General features: G+C 47.3%; 6 protein-coding genes across 6 annotated transcripts; 3 read left to right on the top strand and 3 right to left on the bottom strand.

Moving 5' to 3' along the window:
- Positions 1 to 5,119: 5,119 nt before the first annotated feature.
- Positions 5,120 to 5,528, top strand: BKA67DRAFT_664808 (uncharacterized protein; the record flags this gene model as incomplete). The annotated part of the gene is made up of 3 exons (XM_046108451.1): positions 5,120 to 5,302; positions 5,357 to 5,393; positions 5,446 to 5,528. 3 exons carry the CDS (start codon positions 5,120 to 5,122, stop codon positions 5,526 to 5,528), a joined length of 303 nt encoding a protein of 100 aa, XP_045951469.1.
- Positions 5,529 to 5,640: 112 nt separating this feature from the next.
- Positions 5,641 to 6,841, top strand: BKA67DRAFT_586544 (uncharacterized protein; the record flags this gene model as incomplete). Its single annotated transcript, XM_046104261.1, has 4 exons — positions 5,641 to 5,807; positions 5,929 to 6,022; positions 6,160 to 6,197; positions 6,247 to 6,841. The coding sequence occupies exons 1-4, from the start codon at positions 5,662 to 5,664 to the stop codon at positions 6,836 to 6,838; spliced, it is 870 nt and encodes a 289-aa protein (XP_045951468.1). The 5' UTR covers positions 5,641 to 5,661.
- Positions 6,842 to 6,979: 138 nt separating this feature from the next.
- On the bottom strand, positions 6,980 to 8,272 carry BKA67DRAFT_586541 (peptidase u61 ld-carboxypeptidase a). Its single transcript, XM_046104260.1, has one exon. The coding sequence runs from the start codon at positions 8,218 to 8,220 to the stop codon at positions 7,096 to 7,098; it is 1,125 nt and encodes a 374-aa protein (XP_045951467.1). The 5' UTR covers positions 8,221 to 8,272; the 3' UTR covers positions 6,980 to 7,095.
- A 2,512-nt stretch (positions 8,273 to 10,784) lies between these two features.
- BKA67DRAFT_586538 (cytochrome P450) lies at positions 10,785 to 13,156 on the bottom strand. Its single transcript, XM_046104259.1, has 7 exons — positions 12,808 to 13,156; positions 12,632 to 12,744; positions 12,469 to 12,518; positions 12,352 to 12,411; positions 11,969 to 12,295; positions 11,355 to 11,917; positions 10,785 to 11,270 (listed from the first exon to the last, which is right to left on the bottom strand). The coding sequence occupies exons 1-7, from the start codon at positions 12,910 to 12,912 to the stop codon at positions 10,917 to 10,919; spliced, it is 1,572 nt and encodes a 523-aa protein (XP_045951466.1). The 5' UTR covers positions 12,913 to 13,156; the 3' UTR covers positions 10,785 to 10,916.
- Positions 13,157 to 13,653: 497 nt separating this feature from the next.
- BKA67DRAFT_664805 (putative GNAT family N-acetyltransferase) lies at positions 13,654 to 14,166 on the top strand (the record flags this gene model as incomplete). The annotated part of the gene is made up of 1 exon (XM_046108450.1): positions 13,654 to 14,166. The coding sequence occupies one exon, from the start codon at positions 13,654 to 13,656 to the stop codon at positions 14,164 to 14,166; it is 513 nt and encodes a 170-aa protein (XP_045951465.1).
- Positions 14,167 to 14,197: 31 nt separating this feature from the next.
- BKA67DRAFT_595911 (FtsJ-like methyltransferase) lies at positions 14,198 to 15,455 on the bottom strand (the record flags this gene model as incomplete). Its single annotated transcript, XM_046105231.1, has 2 exons — positions 14,198 to 15,288; positions 15,353 to 15,455. 2 exons carry the CDS (start codon positions 15,453 to 15,455, stop codon positions 14,198 to 14,200), a joined length of 1,194 nt encoding a protein of 397 aa, XP_045951464.1.
- Between the last annotated feature and the right edge of the window lie 341 nt (positions 15,456 to 15,796).

The following is a 15,796-nucleotide window of genomic DNA, read 5'->3' as shown; positions in this document are numbered from 1 at the left end:
TTCAATGCCTCGTTTTCGTATTTTGGGCGGGACCCGAAGACGTCTGGACTCGGACAGAACGAAGACCCCTAGTGCCGTCAGAGCAACATAACACCCACAGCTTGCTAAGCTACGCTACTAGACTGACCTTAGGTTAACCTACAGTACGGAGTAGCAGTCCGGGGAATTGGGAACGCTGCTTGCTTGTACTTGCAGCCTCGATGTCGTCTAACCTTACCTTCTTTCTGGGTTACAGCAGAGACTCTACCGCGTGCATTCCATCAATTCCAGGCGGTGGCCATCCCGCTTGCCTCGTCTCTACAGAACCTCCATTCCATCACCCATTGCACGCAGCCACAAAATACTATTCTTATAAAATGGCGCCGTGAGCATTGCGCGTTTCTTTTCGTCCTCTGCAAGTGTGCTGCACAATAGTGGTTGCGTGAGCGTGCCATCGAAGTTGACAGGTACCTCACGGAGTGCTGTTAGTTCCCGTGCCCGGGTAGAACGCCGCCCAAATTTTGGGCACCATGTACTCACTAGCCTAGCCGCCACATGGCCTCGTAGATGTATCCACAACCTCGCAGCAGCGCACCATATCTGATCGCTTGAATCATAGCTCATCAGTATCTCATCACTTTATAGTTACTATGTATCACACAGTTACCTAGCGCATTTGAGGCTCGGTCTCTGGGGAAAAGTCCAGTCCAGTCGGGAGAACGACCTATTCCTCATACACCTAATACCGTACAATTTACTTGGCACTGCATGGGCTGATCCGAGTTTGAAAGACTGAACAGGCGTGTTGGTCTTGTTGCCCGCACATTGCGTTGAGGTGCGTTTATGCGACATCCCCTGCTAGCGAGCTGGTGCCACTAGGTTAGGCTAATGACAAGATTAAACACTGAAACCTTGGCGGGTTCCAACCATCTGCTCCTTTCACCTTTGCACGCAGTGAGTTTGTTGATTAGCATGAGACAGTATACATACTCAAACATCCAAATATCCAAATAAGCGTAAGGCTTGCTACGGCTTTATACTTGAAGCAAGTCGCGCCCATGTATATCCAACGAGATTTGGGGACAGGACCTCCTTGCTGTCGTGATTACGCCATTGTTCGCGCAAGAACCGCATGGAACAGTAAGATCGGTGCAATTCTTCGATTTGCGCTTCTGACTGCATATTGGTTGCGGTGTTCAACGAATGGGAAAACGAGGCAGCACAGGACCTGGGCAGCGAAGCATTCGGAAAGATCTGACAGCAAAATTGCGACAGGATTGGCCGAGCAGCTTGCAGGAGGAGGAGCCGCAAACGATGAACACCTCCAAGATTATCTTAACCTTAGTCTCCATTCAGCGCTAGGGTCATTCGGGGTCTTGCAACAACCCGACAGCCCGCCACAAAGGTCATGGACCAAGAGATTGGTACTGCAAAGTTGCCCATCAAGCAAGCGAATGGACCCATAAGTTTGGATCAACGCTTGATTGGTGTTTCGTTTCATCTGAACCACGAAACTACAGAGCACTATGAATAATTAAGGCTTCCAGCCTTAGGGGCCGTAACAAGAACATAGGCGTTGTGTTTGCGAAATTCCCCGAAACAGTAATTGACGGCTCGGTTTTGCGCGACTAACTATGTAGCACAGATACACATACTAAGCCCTGTCATACGGCCGTGGACAAATGTTACACACGAAGAGCCCATAGGTTTCTTGGCACTGATTTTTGGATGTCTTTATAGTTATCTTGCAGGAAATTCATTTCATTAGAGAAGGCGGTTGCCATCTGATCATTCTAAACAATCCTCTCATCATAATTTCCGTTTCGGAGATATAGACACGTTCGGACACAAACCTACTAACCATACTTCGTTCCACGATGTATGCGTGTGTACATGCTTGACTGGGCTCGATGGCCAGCACTGAAAAATGTCGATCGTTCGAAAACGTATCCACATTGGAACCAACGATGCTCTCCCGTATCTGCAATGCCAATTCACGGACGCTATACTCGCGGCGTCCGCTTGGGGACCGAAAGCCCGGTGATTATAAATACTTGTATACTCAACCCCTGCTGATGGGCCGTTTTGTTGTGGGTTTCTTGGCCAAGTCATCCAAGGAATTTGCAAATTGGCTTACGGGCTCAGTCCCCGTTGGGGTTTCGTCTGCTGATAAAGCAACATAAGTGACATATGGATAGAGATTGCACTGTGTGTAGCATCATGCCTCATCTAGTCGTCATCCCTGCTGAAACAGACTTATAGTACTTGAAGAAAAATACAAGCCGAGTCTCTTTCACACGATAGACTCGATACACATGCTGAACGTTTACCGCCGTCTTTGGAACTACCTTCTCGGTTCGTGGCCAAGGAAGATGAAATGACAGCATACTGTTAAGATTGGTGCTTTCGAAGTGTCATCAAGACAATCCAGGCAAACTAAGCCATCTGAAAGAGCTGGGTTAATCGAGTCCTGTCACTTTATTTTGACTAGCGAGCTGGTATCGTCAGTGTCCTTCCAGCCTAATGTTGTTTGGAGAACATCAGATCGAGCCAATCTCATAGTTGTACACAGTAGCCTGTACATCACTTCATCTTGGTCATTCAACCCTAGATTTACTTGATTCAGAACAGAGAATCATTGATTGAGGCAACGACTGACGACGTTTCGTATCTTGGCGGTATGTGGGGATGAAGTCGCAGAAGTCTGTGACAGTAAAGTAGTGAAGCAGCAGAAACAACTTGCAACGATGATGGTGTGGACTAGAGGCTCGTTTGAATGGTTATCCACACGCCATTCCGCCATCCAATAACACAAAAAAAATTTAGAGCGGCGAAGATCCGCACACAGCATATCTTCTTATAACTTGCCCAAAACGCTACCGATAAGGCTCCTGCCTGATTGGGTTCCGAGTTTTCTCCCCGGTAAACCTTTCAAGGGGGATCTTGGTAGTTCGTTGTGATATCCTGAACCAAGGGAAGAGTATGGCCACCATCGAGCAGTAAAGAAGCTTTTATATGTCCACAGGTAATATGGTATAATGTCAGGGGATCTGTGTTACGTTATATCGAGGTTGTTTTGACTGGATGGCTCGTGACTCTGTATTATAATTCGTGCGCAAGCCTCTGCAATATGCAAAAAGCAAGACGAAAATACCCCTAGCTTCCTCATCACGAAAAGCGGTGAGTGTGGCAATATTAGTACGGTTAACAATTTAGGCCCTGGAGCAGCACTTCGATACTCGATACATTTCGAAACTCAGGACGCAGAATACTACAAGACATTGAAAATAAGCATATAGCAGTCAGCATGTCCACAACCATTGGTAGAAACTACTTCCAATCAGCAGGTCCGTCACATTTTGCCTAGTACCAGTCGTATCAAGACACCATCGAGCTAGAATGGTATGCGCTTTGACTCTTGGCGGTGCCTGAAGATTCGAGTGTTCCGTCTTGTACTAACGTGTGCCCTCTCCCCAACCGCAAATATGAATGTTTCATACCAGTATGTATGGTATGATATGATGTCGCGGTCAGCAATCAAGAGCAATGGTGGAAGCTGTCACCAGCCATGTCACACCGGTTCATCCAGGGGGTGTTGTATCTCAGGACACACGGACCTCGTCGGTCAACAGCTTGCTTGCGTAGCGTTTGCTCCATTAGGATAAAATTAGGATAACTTATCGTGGGCACCTATGAAGAACCCAGCGCTAGCTAATTGTTTTCCTAAAGTTTTCGAAGTCTACCAAAGTTTGAGATTAAGTATAGTATCCTGGGAGATTTACACACGAAGCTAGAACTGGCTTTTTAGTAGGTTAGGTTAGTCTAGCTTGATTTCGCGACACTATAATAGCTGTTTTTAACTAACTACAATGTGCGGGCCCCAAATTTCGCAAAATCCAGTGGGTCAATGGTTTCGTTTTAGTACGAGTCGTCCCCTGCTCATTGAGATTAGTACTTTTTAGCGGCCATGCGCTCGATGTCAATTGACTTCTATCCCTTAATTTCTTATCTAATCCCCAAAAAGTGAAGTAACATAGAAGGCACAAGTCTTACCACGCACATGTGTTAGGAGCGCAAATGATCTCGAATTTGCTCTCATTCGTAACGGCCGACCGGAAACTCAGTTAACCTCATGTACTGCTACGCCGATCCATGACAGTGGCGGTCGTAAATCTACTGTCTACTTGCTGTACGCTCAGCGCCTCCAATTACAGCCCGTCTGCATACAAGTTTGTCGGGGGCTTGATCCGAAGCTTTCGTGCCAAAAACTAATACCCTGTTTTTCATTGGCAACCTGCAAGAAACAAGTTTAAAAAGTTTAGATCCCAACGAACCGCATACCCTCCAAGCGGGGGAACACACTACGTGACGGAAGGTTGTTCATCATCCCTACATATCAGTGGACATGCAAGCCTAAGCAGCACCTCGGGATCTATCCACCAATCGGAGCGCTTACCTTAGTATTCGTCTGAACTATTGCTTAGCATCATACTATATCCGGCATGCAGCTTTTCAGGCACGGACATCTGGGGTACATCGTCGCACACGATCATGGCAATATTATACGGTAAAGTATCACATGATTGGTCGTACTGGGTAGGGAATATACGGCTTGCCAATTATGACGAAAACGCATAGACCTATTCACCCACCGCCGAATGGACTCGAGCATCCGCTACCATGAATTCATTCCACCTGGTTACAACACAACGTCAGCTCTTGGTCAGAGCGTTCACGTGAGCCCAGGCCGAACGTAATAGTCCCCGACATGCATCGAGACACACATGTTCGCCATCAAGCCCTTGTTGCCACCATGGCAAAGAAACGGCGGTAAGCGACCAGTCGGCCATTTGCGCATAAGCAGGCAGGGTCTGTGTCGCGCAGGCTGGTCTTGTGGCGTCCCAAGATCATAGATTCGGGATATGATGTGACACACATGCATGAGCATAGATCATCGCTTGCAAAACGCAGGATGGTATTCTGTCGACCCTAGCATATGGTGTGCAACCGAGCCCATCAAGGAACATCGAATGTAAAGGCCTCCAGTTATAAGTCAATGAAACGCCGCACTACATGATAGCAAATTCGTTCAGCTTTGAAGTATCTGTGTGTAATTCCATTAATAACCACCTTCGTCACAATGGATACCAATCAGATCAGCAACCCAGAATTTTTCACGCCGGAGTCGCGGGCGCCTATAGTCATTGGCGTTGCTACTTTCCTCATGATGGGCGCAACATCTGCAGTAGGACTGCGTTTCTATACCCGAAAAGTTATATTGAACCAACTGGGCATTGACGACTGGCTGTCGTTGGGTGCCTTGGTATAGTTTGACTGTTATGTTCGTGCTGATCGTCTTCGCTGACAGGAAATTTAGTTCTTCGCGCTGGCCACTGGAATTAGTCAATGTTACCGTAAGTTATCTCTTCCTTCAAGCGGCATTACAATACTAGCTGACGTGGTTAGTGACACAGCAAGGCCTTGGCCGACACATAGGCACCTTGCCGCAACCAGACGGTTTCATGAATTACATGAAGGCTAGCCTCTGAGATCATCATCCTGTAAATCCATACTGACATGTCGTAGACTTTCTATGTCGTACTTGTCTGGTACAACATCGCAATTGGACTGGTCAAGATGACTTTTTTGACACAATATTATCGAGTCCTTGCCACGTCGCGAATGAGAAGGATATGCATCATAGCAATGGTAGTGATCGGCAGTTGGAGCTTGTCGCAGTTCCTCTTGACCGTTTTCCTCTGTGTTCCAGTGGCAGGATTTTGGGATGCGTCAATACAGGCAAAGTGTATCCCGACATTGCCAGAATGGTAGGCAACTGCCAAGTTTCACGACACCAATCTGGGTGACTTCTGCTAAGTCTACAGAATATCTAAACGTCATCTTTCACCTTTTACAAGCAGCAACAGACTAACTATTATTGTGGTATAGGTATCAGAATGCAGCCGGAAATATATTTACAGATATAGTCATATTCTGTTTGCCTTTACCGATGCTAGGACGTCTCAACTTGCCAAGAACACAGGTAAGCATAACGAGCCTCCTTCACTACTTATGTTCCACCTCAGTGTACTAGTTGTGCCACACTACGATGATGCCGGTCACCGTTTTAGAACCATGCTACTATATCATTCAAAGAACGTGACTTACAATTCTTGGTAGAAATGGATTCTGCTGGGAATTTTCTCTCTAGGGTTTTTGTGAGCTTTCACCAGTATTTCTTAACTACTATTCTCTGACATGCAATAGCACCTGCACAATCTCAATAATTCGAATCAAATACCTCCATCTAGAGATTGATGCCACCTGGCAGAACGTGGAATCGTCGCTCTGGTCGTTGTGCGAGTTGTGTTCGGGGACCACTTGCTCATGCTTGCCATGCCTTCGTCCTCTGGCATCGCGATGGCTGCCGGTTCTCTCGAGCAGATATGGGAACGGCTACAACCAACAGCCTGAATCTCATATACACATGAGCGAAGGGCATGTGGATCTTGAGTCCGGGCGCAAAAGGCACCTTCCAGGCTCGTCTGTAGAGTCTGACAGCGATATGATATTTGGTCTAGAGGACTATCGATTAAACGCGTCATCGAGCGGCGATGACCCTGGCGCGCTGACTGGTAGTGGGCAGAAGGCCATAAAAATGTTCTATATGGCCAAGGGGCCCAGCCTCAGGATACCTAAGCCACTCAAAACAGCATCTGGCAGAGTGTGGGTACAGCCAGTTATGGCTACTCGAGAAGGTCAAAGTGGCACGCCTGTCGACACGAGGGATAGGTATTGGTCTGTTGCCCCAGTTATTCGAGTGAAACGTGAAATATATGTATATCAATCAAGACTATAAATGACCCTGGTGTGCCGTAAAAATTCATTCTCTGAAAAGAGATATTTATATGTAAACAAAATTAGTGGGAAAGCAATGCGAGATCAATGAGCGGATTCCGGGCGCAACTTCACAAATACAAATGTGAAAACGCAAATAGGTCTAGTCGTTCTCAAGAGTTTAAGGTGACATGCCACTAAGAGCTATTTGGTTTTGGGAAACTGAATAGTGAAGCCTAGAATATTGATTTAAGAAACTGCCACAGTTGTCGAACATTCTCATATTACTCCAGCTTCTAGTATAGTGAACCGATCAGTCTCCGAGTCCAATTCAGCTAGCACGTCGAACGGCAAAGTGACCATTGGGGTGGTATGACCTATGTCCACATTAAACAGAATTGGGAATTGGTTCTTAGACGCAGCCAGGCCGCCCTTACATAATAGCTCCTTGAAAGCGTTGGTATATTCATCTCTGCGCTCCTGAGAGTCATACCCATATGGCCTCCCAATCACCAGGCCGGCCGCTTCTTCAAAGACACCCTGAGCGATCAAGTCGGCGATCCCCATCTGCACCAAACCCAGGTCTCTGCTTTCACCTGCGGATGTCTCGAGAAAGATAATGCGACCGCGCCAGTCAGGGGCAATTGCATGAATTCCATTGAGCCGTACCACAACAGTCAAACAGCCTCCGAAGAGGCGGCCTTGGGCTTTTCCACGGCGGAGCCATTCCCATCTTGCCGCGGGGGCTACTTCTTGTCTGTCCACGGAGTCGCGCTTACGAAAGAACGAGGGCGCCTGGGGCGCATAAACCGGTGAGCGCGGGATGTCGCCAATCGGCTCCGACTTTGTGATTGCGCCGAAAAGGGATCGCACGCAGAAAGCGAGCGGAGATGCCTCATCATCGATGGGGTCAGCGGTGCCGAGCTCCGGGATAGCGCTCGGTCCGTAAAAGGTGCGCAGTCCAGTAAGTCCGTGCAAGAACCAATGCAATCCAGTCATATCAGAGGCCCCAACCACTATCTTAGGATTGGTGTGGATGTGCGTTTGTAGTTCTCCATCAGCGATCAGGGCTGGCAAGAGCTGAGTGAATGATTCACCACCAATAGTGCAGATAACGGCTGTAATAGTAGGGTCTAGAAATGCGGCACGGATCTCGGTGAGCCTGTTGGTAATGGACGATTGGGTGCCTGAATCTTGCGTGAAAAAAATTCGGACCTGATACCCTTGGCCCGATAGTACTGCTGTTGCGCGAGACACAGCAGCAGGAAATCTGTCATTGAGTCGTGCTGAGGGTGAGATGAAAGCAATGGTTGCCCCCGGTTTCAGCGATGGGGGAGTCACAGGAGAAGGCATTTCCAATGCAGAGAATAGATATTGAGATAGTTTGTTCGAGGACCGTAGCATGTCACAAAATGCAATGTGCCTGATGGCACACTAAGTACACGATACTGTGCCATGAGCGGGCATTAGAGGAACCTGCCCCGAGATTATCTAGTTTCTATTCGTCAATATGCAATAATTGTAGTGTAGCACTATTTCCATAGCAACACCTTCGATCGACAATAATAATGCAGGAAAATATCGAGTCATGTACTTTGCTTCCGCATAATCCCTTGCGGAGTGATAGGCAGCAAGTGGTCTCGCACGCCGCGTTTTCAAATTGCATACCCGTGGCCTCCTAGGTGAGGTGCCTAGCTTAGCCGCGGTCGCTTAGCAGATCGTATTTGGCAAACGAGACAACCGAAATTGCTGCCCCTGCAGCATCCAACTTACCGATCCGTCAAAGGTATCATCGCGATTGTACCGTACGAACACAACCGCTATATACTCATAACATCTCGGATTACCAGCGGCTTGCGACAATCTAAATGGTGAAGAGGGTTAACTAGGTGCCTAGCTTAGCCGGGGTCGCTTAGCAAGCTTTGCAACGTGCATGAATCCTTGCTTGCTCCACGGGCCATGAGAGGAATTCCTGGGAGAATTGCTAAGGGCAGTGCGCTGCAAAGGCAAACCCACACAGATCAAAAGGGTCAGATGTAAGTTTACGGTGCTGAAGCAAGGTTGTTTACTACCTGGTATGTACCAGCAGCCTATCATTGGAAAGAGAAAACTTGGAAGAAGGCAAGATGACCAGGGTCAGAACTCAGTGCCTTAGCAAGAGCTTACATACATTTGGCGAGAACGTCAGCCCAAAGAAGGTGTTCCTCTGACCTGCCTATAGTAGGAGGGGGGCACCAGAGTAGGGAGTGTTCAAGACGAAGCAGTCTTCTCGATTTATTCCATCATAAAGGTATAAACTTAATACTCTACTTTCCTTTAGTCTTGCTTAACATGGTTATCGTTGTCTTAGTATCTGAAGTCCTTGGCGCGCAGTTTGTATTTGGGTTCTACCTGTAAACTGTCTCACCACCAACACCACTAACCAACCCCCACGCTTAAATATCGTTTATATATAAGAGTGGAAGCCACTACAATTTTATAGCTTGCTGCGCCGTTGGTTGGAAACTACAAGTACTCGTGTTAGTTACATTGGTTTCACCAGTACTCATCTTTGTAAAAAGAAAAAAAGAAAAAAAGAAGAAAAAAACAGGAACGCTTACGATATGGGCTGTGTAGGTAATTTATGGCGACCGCCACTGCTGTTGGGACAAGCACGCCTGTCTCGATATTTGTCTTCCAGATCCACAGCTCGGTGACTTCAGGTTCGGCCCTGATGGATCCGAGCGTGAAATTCCCGTGCTAAAGCCCGCAAGTGATGGGTATGAACTGTTAGCTTGATACTGATAAGCCTACGAGAGGTACAATACAAAGCCTTATAGATACTATTCGGCTCTACCGGGGTCTCGAGGGTTAAAGAAATACAGAAACGTAAGCTTGTAAACGAATACTAGGAAGTGTTTACGGGATATAAAATATCATTTCTTTACATTGTGTATCACATCATACTTCTTGTTTACGGGCCTTCAAGTTAGTTGATGTAAGGACGAGATTTTGAATAACTGCTTTTCTCTTGGAAGTCGATGAGAAAGTCTGCCAAAGTAGCTTATTGACAATTGTGGTTGGTTGGATCCAGGGCTATGGCTACAACGGAATTCTCTTACTGACAATTTATACCCCTGCGAAGTGTATACATCAGAACTTTCCGAGAGTTAGGAATCATGCCAAAATTATATCATGTTGCCGTCTTTGTCCTTTAATTATCTTGCACAAAGCAACTGAGGTGAGCAAATGACTGATGGCCACCCTCATTGAGACTGGAACCTAAGCAAGCTGCTGCAAATTCCACCTTGTCCTTGTCTCCATCAAATACGAACGTGTTCATATAGATAATTCGCCTCGTCAAACACACTAAAGGCGACCGCTTTGGTCTGCACACTGACCGTTACCACAAATCCAGTCAGCCGGGTGCATAAGACGCCCAATACAGGCTCGACTATGGCAGGCATCCACACAACCAGCTTTGGAGCTCCATGATCTGTCTGGAAGATGACTGTACAGGCGGACACATATACTTTCAAGACGTTGCTGGCGTCGGACATGCCGCTGATAGTTCCAGGTTCTCTCGTGAGGTCTATTGATAAAGCCAAGACGAGGCAGTGGTGTATTCTGGAATAATTTCCATGCACAGGGCACGGGAGATCATATGTTATACCATATAAGTCCACCCGTGAAGTCTGGGGCTAAGGTGAGTACTAATCCATGAAGCTGGTCAAACCCATTGTGAGCTGTTGACTGACTCCGACTGTCGCCAGGTTGGATTGAATATGCTAAGCGTGTATTTTCCACACTTACATATGATAGGCTATTGATTGAATAATATCTAAGGTGCTAGAAACTAGCTAGGTCTCATTGTATTTGGCGGCATGTAGGTATTTAGAGCCAGCGTAAGTGCTGTGGATTTGCGAATAACGGAAACTCCTGGAACTGGGAGATTAAATATACCTAATGGCTTATCATAAAGCTTTAGACGCATTCGTAAAGGTTAGACAGACAGATTTTCACTTAGCACGACCTCCATGTTGTCAGATAACGATAGTCGTAGAGTAGCCCGGTGGCTATCGTCATTAACCGAAGGTTCATCGAGTCTATAATTACACGTTTCATGCCCTTTGAACAGGCTTGAATCGTACCCAAAATGGCGGTCTTTCCCAAAATGTGAGCCACGTGAAGTCTTTATCAAAAGACAAACCGTCCTGACCAGGCGCAGGATCTATATCAAACTGCCATAAGACCTTTGCAATAAACAATCGGACCACAGCCAAGGCTATAGCCCCACCGGGGCATCCTCTCGGACCCTGGCTGAAAGGTTTGGAAGCCATTAGAGTGTCGTCTTTGTATCGCGGATCGAATCTTGGATCGTTTGGTGGTAACCACCGGTTGGGACGAAACTTGAGCGGGTCAGAGAAGTAGCGTGGGCTTCGTGCTGCGGCAAAATAACTGATCTGACAGATGACCTAGTTTAATCTACTGTTAACATACAGATGTACTTGCCTCGGTGGCGGGGGTATTGGCGTTGTAACAATAATAATTGAACTTACCCCTTGAGGAATATAGATCCCGTCCACAAAAGCGCCCGGACTCACGCGCGGCAAACCGTCAACCGTTTCTTGGTGGAGCCGGAGACTCTCACGTTCACAAGCCTGCAGGTACTTCAGATTCGCCGTAGTCTCCGAATTGATTGCATTATAGTCAGGAAACGCTGCCCTCACTTCTTCCACCAAAGTTGCGTAAGCAACTGGCTCCTTGAGAAGAAAGAATATCATAGAGTAGAACTGATTCGCCAAGGGCTGCCAGCTAGCCAGAAGTAGTTGACCCGCTACATTTTCCAGATGATAGATTGTTTTCCTGTCTGTAGGGACGGGGTTGTCAGCAGGTAGGAGCTGCTCGAAATAATCCAAGTGCTCTATCTTGCCCCGACGCTCGATGCGCGTCTTCACATCTTGAGTGTTCATCTTTATGAGTCTCGGCATTGCGAACCAGACGGATGGCGGGATGGTAAGATACATCAAGGGGCTAAGGAAACGGAATTTCCTTGTAATCTCACTCATCGTTAGGAATAGGTTTAGCCTCAGAGTGGAGCTTAGGAGTATAGAGTCCTCCACTGATCCGTATTAGTGAGGTCAAATGGGAATCGCGTTTTTCATTTACTCACTGTCTCGCACCTGGCCCATCTCGCGGCCATATGTCATATCTGCAGAAAGGTCCAATGCCAACCAGTCCGTCCAACGTTGTAACTCTGCCCCTTGGTCTCCCGCCTCAAGATCCTTCATTTTCTTGACGAAGAGATCGATATATGCTTGGACGGTCGACTCTTTCGATTTGAAGTTCCTCGTACTGAAGGCAGGTGCGAGCTTCTTCGCAATCTCACGGTGCTTAACGGGATTGACCTCCCCCGATATCCCACCATCGCCTGTATCCAAGGCGTCATAGCCGACCTGGACGAATAGCTCAAGGTTCTTTTCCTGAGAAAGGTATATGTCTGTTTCGGTAAATATCTCGGACGGTTTATAGTGGGCTAACCACAGCAGAACTGACCTTTCGCCGCATTCGGCGTTAAAAATACGAGTTCATTAGGAGCAATACGAACAACATCGCCTATAGAATTGTCAGCTATTTGGAATTGGGCAGGTGTGACAAGAGTGTCAAGACTACCATATTTTTTGAGGACATCCTCGACTACCCACGGGTATCTTCCCGTCGCCCTGATAATTGCAGCATGTTAATTTGGAATTTAGGGGTGATGGATTCCTCTGACATTGATCCACAGGCATCGCTGGAATAATCAATTCAGCCTGCTTAGGGAAGTCATATGTACCTAACGTAGGCCCACCAAATATCGGTAATGGCAGCAAGCTTCGGCCCTGGGTATTTCGAGAGTGGATGAAATTTGAGATTGTAGATTACTCGGCCTATGCAACAGACGATGATCTGTATGGAGGTGAGTAAGACTCGCATCATTGCAGACAACTCTCAATATAGAGCTGCACTCACCAATGTAGCAATATGGGAAAGAAGTTGGCTTATAGACATGCTGTTACTTATATAGCCCCAAAGGTAGCCTGGGAGTACCATATTGTGGTCACCCAGCACTGCCATTGGAGTCAAGATCAATTCTGCTGTCCAGAATGATGTCCAGATTTGATCACCTCGGCCCAAACAAAGTATGGAGTATAGAAAAGAGGTAGGTTCGGCACAGGAGAGTATGGTAAGCTAGAGTTAAGTACCGTGGTAGAATGAAATCAATGTATAACTTCGTTCTACGAATTCCGAACGGCCACAAGATACAAGCGTTTTTGCCTGTAATGCTCCAAGTTGTCACATAGGACTCAGCAAAGTGATCTGATCTGAGGTGCGCATTGCGGCACAGCAATGCTAAGATCAGTGCTGTGCCCCCCACGCTGTTTGGCCGAAACTCCCGACCACAATTCGTCAACAAGCAAGCTGTGTTGATCATGATTAACACAACCGATGAGTTGCAACGCATAAGCCACATATAATTAACTGCTTCAAGAACATCTGTGTTTGGTACGTTTCTCTAGTTGAGTTCATGTAAAAGCCTATAAGCTTGAACTGATCTGTTAAGTCTCTTGCGCGATGAGTAAGGCATTAACACAGGTTGAATTGAAGCTCCTAAGTTGTGCAGGATATATGTACATCGTGCCATGATTTGAACCTCACATGCGCAGCATAAGACGATAACGTGCCAATTTCTCTGTTTAGAGCTGATTTAGCAAGAACAGAGATTTCCGAGCAAACTTATTCATGAAACTTTGCAACCATGACCATTTCTCAGATCAGTCTCAGTGTCTATTTTTCTACTGACTTCTTGAATTCATCATGCTGGAAACAGAAATCAAGAATTGGTACCGCGAGCACTATCTCATATCAACAGAACCTGGACTCATCCAGATTGATCAGGTCAGCGCGGCATTTAATTCGGATGTAGCATGTTGGGCGAATAGTCTGCCAATAGACGCTTTGAAGAAGACATTGCGCAACTCGCTCTGTCTCGGTCTATACGCCCTTCCTGAGTCTACGTCTGAAAGTGCGAGTAAATCCTTGAGGCAGGTTGGCCTCGTCAGGATTATAACAGATGATGTGACTTTTGCTTATATGACGGACGTCTATGTCTTGCCAGAGCACCAGAGCAAAGGTCTGGGACGGTGGCTACTTGGATGCGTGGACGAGCTCATCAAGAACTGGCCGCACTTGAGACGGCTCATGTTCTTGACAGACGAGCAAATGCCTTTCTATCGAAAAACCATTGGGGCTAAAGAGTGGTCTGAACTTGGTATGTCTGACATCAAGATTGGCGTGGTCCGGGGCGTTGGATCATCGAAACATGGCTAGTTTGCGGGCATTCGGTGCTAGAAAGACATCTTCATTCCTTCGAGGTGGTCTTGCCATAAGCACCTCCTTTGACCCTTCTCAGCTCGAGTGCTCGTTTATATGGAGGAGCCGTAGGAGGTTGAACTGGGTCTAGGGATACATGACCTGGAGGTAGTTTGTATGAAGCGTCAGAATCGAAAGCGGATAGATCACCGCATGCAATGAAAGGTGCTATCCATCGGATGTTGTCGCCCTCTGGTACGCTGACGTCTTCGATCTCGATCTCGGTGACCCTGTCGCTATCCTTGACTTTGGGTTGTTGTGGTAAGGCATCCCAAGCGCCAGTCAACTGGTTTTGTAAGATTGAAGTTGCAACAACAGGTAATATGCTTGTACGTTCTGTAATCATTTCTGAGAGACGATGGCCAACCCCCAGGGGTTCTTCAAGACTAGCGGAGAAACCCTTCGGTGGTTGGAAGTTTAAGCAGACGATGAATGCTTCCACGCTGCTTGCACGCGAGGACCTAGGCTTGGCCACATAGACACGCTCGAAAAACAGCTTCAACTGCGCATAAAGCACATCTACGTTCTTACCCCTGAAGATCTTGGCGACAAACTTGCCACCCGGCTTCAGAACGCAGAGTGCTAGGTTCAGAGCTGCGAACAACAGTTGCGACTGTACGTATATGTCCAAGTCGTGCAGGCCGGTAACATCTGGTGCACCATCACTAATGACGAGATCGACTGGCTGGGCGGCTTGCTGACTATGGGAGTTGGGATCATACTCTTGATCCAGTGCCTTGAGAAGAAGCGGGACAGTGGCAGGATGAGTAATGTCTGCACGAAGAGTGATGATTCCCGGCAGAGGACTAATAGGTTGCAAATCAATTGCCACAATCTTGACATCTTTCCTCGGCTTCAGCTCATCCCCATCAGTCGCGGCCTCTTTAGCCAGGGCATCATCATGCTTGACGGGACTGAAGACATTGAACATCTGCTGGCGGAACTTGGCTTCCCTGTCCTGCCACGCGGCACGGCCGAATTTCTCGCCCTTGATCAGCACTCGCGAAAGAACTTGTGACCAACTTCCAGGAGCAGCACATAAGTCGACAACCCGCGTAACATTGGCGAACAAGTCAAATTCTAAGTGGGAATCAGTACATGACGGCTGAAATGTTGTTGCGTAATGCTCTCTCCTTTCACTCACCTTCATCTAGCTGGAGAAGCTTGAAAGCGCTTCGTGCCCGCCATCCCTGCTCCTTGGCAAGACGATAGTAAGCGTCGCGCTTATCTTTGGAGGATTTTCCCATTTTCACGAGTGCTGATTCTCAAGTGAGAAACTGCTTAACGTCCCTTCTCTGGCCTGGCTGCTGGATTCATGACAATTTTTGTCGGTCATTGTGCGGAGGGCCGTTTAGGTACTTGGGTACCTAAGCAGAGCTAAAAGAGGTCGCTAGGCTCAAAAACACGCAGCGCCGGGCAACGGTGTAACTAATGATGGTAGCGATAAGGATAAGGATGATGATAAGGATAACGGTGGGGGGAGTCTAGACTAAACATAGACTACGCTTAGAACTTTTGGCAGTCGCTATCCAAAAATTTTGGGACCCTCGTAAAGTGGCAGGTGGAAAGACTGGCAAGGACAATTGCT

The sequence above is a fragment of the Truncatella angustata genome (genome assembly GCF_020726525.1).
Source record: "Truncatella angustata strain MPI-SDFR-AT-0073 chromosome Unknown BKA67scaffold_12, whole genome shotgun sequence".
In the NCBI taxonomy this organism is placed as follows: Eukaryota; Fungi; Ascomycota; class Sordariomycetes; order Amphisphaeriales; family Sporocadaceae; genus Truncatella; species Truncatella angustata.
This window is presented reverse-complemented; position numbering and strand designations above follow the sequence as displayed.

What these genes read in the sequence shown, in the direction of transcription:
- BKA67DRAFT_586541 (XM_046104260.1), bottom strand. Translation starts at nt 8,220, where the DNA reads ATGCTACGGTCCTCGAACAAACTATCTCAATATCTATTCTCTGCATTG.
- BKA67DRAFT_586538 (XM_046104259.1), bottom strand. Translation starts at nt 12,912, where the DNA reads ATGGCAGTGCTGGGTGACCACAATATGGTACTCCCAGGCTACCTTTGG. An exon ending in ATTTGGTGGGCCTACGTTAG is followed by an intron (nt 12,519 to 12,631) that starts GTACATATGACT and finishes TGCAATTATCAG; the next exon opens with GGCGACGGGAAGATACCCGT. An exon ending in GATGGGCCAGGTGCGAGACA is followed by an intron (nt 11,918 to 11,968) that starts GTGAGTAAATGA and finishes AATACGGATCAG; the next exon opens with TGGAGGACTCTATACTCCTA.